General features: G+C 59.6%; 1 protein-coding gene across 1 annotated transcript in view; it reads right to left on the reverse strand.

Moving 5' to 3' along the window:
• The window catches only part of LOC103811162 (epsin-3-like), a gene marked incomplete at its 3' end in the record, with an annotated part of 5,426 nt that extends 1,325 nt beyond the window's left edge, over positions 1-4,101 (reverse strand). Inside the window, 7 exon segments of the mRNA XM_009084115.1 lie at positions 240-356; positions 359-532; positions 775-859; positions 970-1,077; positions 1,364-1,447; positions 3,075-3,193; positions 3,531-4,101. Of these exon segments, the coding sequence (XP_009082363.1) occupies positions 240-356; positions 359-532; positions 775-859; positions 970-1,077; positions 1,364-1,447; positions 3,075-3,193; positions 3,531-4,101 (1,258 nt within the window).
• Positions 4,102-4,128: the final 27 nt, after the last annotated feature.

The following is a 4,128-nucleotide window of genomic DNA, read 5'->3' on the forward strand; positions in this document are numbered from 1 at the left end:
TTAATTAAAGCAGCCTATTCTGTGCAGAGATAAAGCCTAAAAGTTCCTTGAAGTCTTCAGGATGACGAGGGGTGAGCAGAGGTCCTGCTGCAGGGCAGGAGAGTGGGGAAGGGGTATTTGGGGAGCTGACTGCAGGAGGAAGAAAGAAGAACCCCGAGATGCCCACTTGCAGGAGGATAGCGATGCTCAAGGCTGTTCACAATCCCCAGCAAAGCCAGAACGTCCGTCGAGCCTCTTACCAGGGTTCGGAGGTTGCTCTGGCACAGCGGCCCAAGGGTCAGGAGCTGGCGTAGACCCGGAGCCCTGGGGGGCTGGAGGGGATGCCGTCCCCCAGGGGTCCGCCGGAGGGAAGCCCCCCAAGGGTCAGAGGCTGCAGTGGTGCTGGGGGCAAAATCCCAGGGCCCGGCAGAGGTTTGCTGGGATGGAGCACTCGCCTGGGAGAGGGGCTCCGCACCGGTGTCCGGGACCGGCACCCAGGGGTCTGCTGCACCGGCCCAGGCAGAAGCTGCTGGCTCTGCTTTGGGTTTCATATCTGGAAGAAGAAGGGAAGGTGTGGGAGAGGGGAACAGTGGCAAGGCACAGAGGGATGCAGGGATGTGCCTGAGGGACCATGGCTTCCAGCAGCACCACCCGGGCGTGCAACAGAGTGGGCACTGGAGGGAGGAGAAGCCAGAGGTCCTTACCACTGAGCTTCTGGGGCTTGGGGAGGGACAGAGGCAAGGGACAGGTTTCTGCCACTGTCCCAAGTTTTGGCAGCCTGCAAATTACCCCCACCTGGCATATCCCACGGGTCAGCAGACGTGTGGCTGGAGGGGGCTGGTGCTGGCCCAAATATATCTGCCAGTTCCAGGATAGAGGACTGCAAACAGAAAGGGAATAAAAAGAGGTGAGGGAAGCCTGAGGCAGACCTGTAGGATCACCCCAGAGCTCAAGGCTGGCTGTGTGGCCATCCAGTCCCCAGTGCTATACCTGGCTTTTCTTCATCTTGTCTTCTTCTTGCTCTTCCTCCCTGCTCTGGGCAGTCTCCTCCACAGCTCTCTGCTGCAGGGAGTTCTCCCCTTGCCAAGTCCTCACCTCCTGTGGGGACAAGGGATGGGACCCATGAGCTCAGCAATCCTGCAGCCAGCACCTGCTCCAGGAAACAGACCCAGCACAGGAGCTGCCACCGCATCCCCAAAAAGTCCCAGCATCCGAGCAGACAGCTCCTCCGGGGCCGAGCCCACCGGGAGAGCACTCAGCAGACAGCCCGGAGCAGCGAAAGCAAAGCAGGTGCCGGAGTGAGGTGGCATTTTGGGCTCCAGAGCCCCAGAGAGAAGGCCAAGTGCAAGAAGAGCAGAGCACCAGAACTGCAGGACACAGGTACCTTCTCGTGCTCCTCTTTGCTCAGCGCGAGCGCTAGCTGCAATTGCCTTTCTTCGTCTGTACTGGAAATTGGAGGAAGTGGCTTCTGCCAACAGAGGAAATTGGGTGACATTTCAGCTTGCCCTCAGCTCGCAGGTCCGCTTGGAGGTCCCTGTCCTTGCCACCACCTCTCCTGTGGCTCCTCGCCTGCCTGCACAGCATCTGTGCCCATCCAACTGGCCTTGCCTGTGTAACCCCAGCCCAGTTGTCCCTATGCTCTTGAACCACCTCCTGCTCAGTCTCCCTGTGGCCCCTGCCCAGCTCCTTCCCCAACCCCATCACCTGCCACTGCACTGAGGCTGGGATGACCCTAAATTAGCCAGCCAGCACCTCCCCTGGGAGGCTTTCATAGACTCCGATGCAGTCAGTAGAGAGGGGATGAATTAGGTATCCCCTTGCCCTGGCAGCCTGCTGGGGAGGAGGGTTTGTAATGCTGACCAGCCTCAGTTTGGGAATCCTGCCCAGTCCCACACCCAGACCTGTGGCAGACGCTGGGGAGAGGCTGTCCCTGTACAACCATGGTGGCACTGATCACCACCCTGTGACGCTCGTCCAGCAGCATGGGACCCACTGGGACTGGGAACAGAGACCCCAGTGAGGGTGAGATGTGTGCATGCCTGTACACGTGTGCACACATGCACACAGCCCAGATGGACTCCAACAGGCAATGCTTTCCAGAGCGTGTTCCTACAGTGCTCATCGCAGCAGCGTGTGGAAGCTATAAATACTGCAATTCCAGGACAAAAATAGGGATATACGCCCTGCTCTGTCTCCAGAAGAGCCTCCATTGGGCAGGGAAGATGGGCAGCAGCAAGCACTGTCTCTAGAGCATGTCCCTGCCCTGGCAGGACTGAGCTCATGGTGCTGGGTGCCAGCTATAGGGGATGCTCACCAGCCTGGGCACACAGGCCCTTGGTGCCCACGTCCCTCTGACTTTGTGTACCAGCTGTACCCACAGGCTCCATACGGGCCATGCCAGCCGGCAGCAATCCCGGATGGTGTGCAAATAACCCATTCCCAGTGGAAAAGGAGCCATGAGCAGCAGATAGGAGAGGGGACAGCCTGGGGTGGTTTCACGTTGGGGATAGCAGCTTGCTTGCTGCCAGCATCCCTGTGTGGATCCTCTTGGGGCTGTTTCCCAGTGCTCCTTCTCGTCCAGTTTGAGAGGACCAGCCACTGGGAGGGAGCAACTGCCTGCACTGAGTCCTCAGCCCAGTGCACAGCCCTGGGAATGCTGCTGGCCCTGCATTCTCCACACAAACATGTGGGCAAGGCTTTGCTTCCTAAAACCTCCACAGGAAGGCAAGAGAAATGGGGGAGATTAGATCAAAAGCCATTGGCGGAAGAGGACAGCCAGGCTGGGGAGGGTTGGCAAATCCAGAAGACTCCCCAGTTTCACCCTGGGACCTGGGAGGCTGGACAGGTCCCAGCCTGGTGCTGTCCTCTCTGGTATGAGGACAGGGAGCAGGGACAGCCTGTGCCTCCATTTGCCTGCTGGCAATTTTGGATGCCAGGCACAACACGAGCAGCCTGGTGTGGTTGCAGGTGCATGCACCAGCCTTCGGCAGCTCCCAAAATCCTCCCTCCTCCCAGTGAACTGCCCCACTGTGCCCATAGATAAGGAAAGGTGCAGGGAGATGCCTTGCACCCCAGAGCAGGCAGGACCACCCTACCTTCTCTGCCTCCTCCCGGCTCATGGCCAGTGCCAGCTGCAACTGCAGCTCCTCCTCGCCCGTCGTCTGGGGCCGCGCTTGCTCCAGGTCAGAGGCAAACCGTGGGGACGAGGATGATGCTGGGAGACAAAGAGGAAAAGGGAAAGGAGTAGCATCAGGACTGGGGTATTTTGGGGAGTATATCAGCAGCCTCCTCCAGCACCCCATTCCAATGCCCAGCTTCCCCAGGGTTAGAGCTCCCTACCTCAAACAAACTGGGGATTGAAAGCTGGAGGCACCACCAGCTGCCACCACTGCTGGGGTTCACCATGCCAAATCTCTGCCCCGTGGTGCAGGATGGAGATGGGCTTCATCACCACCACCCCCACAAAAGACAGAGGAGAGGAATGGACACCAAGCAGGTGCAAACCACGTTCAACACCTGCCCCCACTGAGTAAGCTGCCAGCAACACTCACAGTTGAAGGAGGAGGGTGAGCCTCGTGCCCGTCCGTAGTCCTCGCCGTAGGGTGATGCGCGGCGGCCGTAGGGGACCTGATGGCTGCCACTGCCCATGCCCTCCAGGGCCATGCGCTCCTTGGTCTGCAGCGCGTGCGCTCGCTCCTGCTTCAGCCGCTCCTCGTCCTTGAGCAGGGCCATCACCTGCTTCACCTTCTCCCGGATGTTGATGCCCTGGTCCTTGCCATCGCGGTCCACGTACTGGAAGTCCTTCAGCGTCTGGATGGTGTAGAGGTTCTCCCGGCACTGATGGGTCACCTTCTCGGAGCCGGTTTTGATGAGGTAGTCCAGGAGGGTGAGGGCTTTGTAGACGTGACGCCAGTTCTTGCCGCTGTCGTTCAGCCGCCGCCAGATCATGCCCATGACCTCAGCAAAAGCCACCGTGTTGAAGGTGAGATCGGCGATCTCCGACATCAGGGAGCTGGGGGGTCCCCAGGGATCATTGGACGTGGCCTCCCGCACCTTGATCTCTGCCTCTGAGTAGTTGTGCACGATGTTCTTCACCTGCCGGCGCAGTGCCGAGGTCGTCATGGCTGTGTGGTGCCAAAGACCTGCCGG

Source organism: Acanthisitta chloris, unplaced genomic scaffold (assembly GCF_000695815.1).
Source record: "Acanthisitta chloris isolate BGI_N310 unplaced genomic scaffold, ASM69581v1 scaffold29791, whole genome shotgun sequence".
Classification (NCBI taxonomy): domain Eukaryota; kingdom Metazoa; phylum Chordata; class Aves; order Passeriformes; family Acanthisittidae; genus Acanthisitta; species Acanthisitta chloris.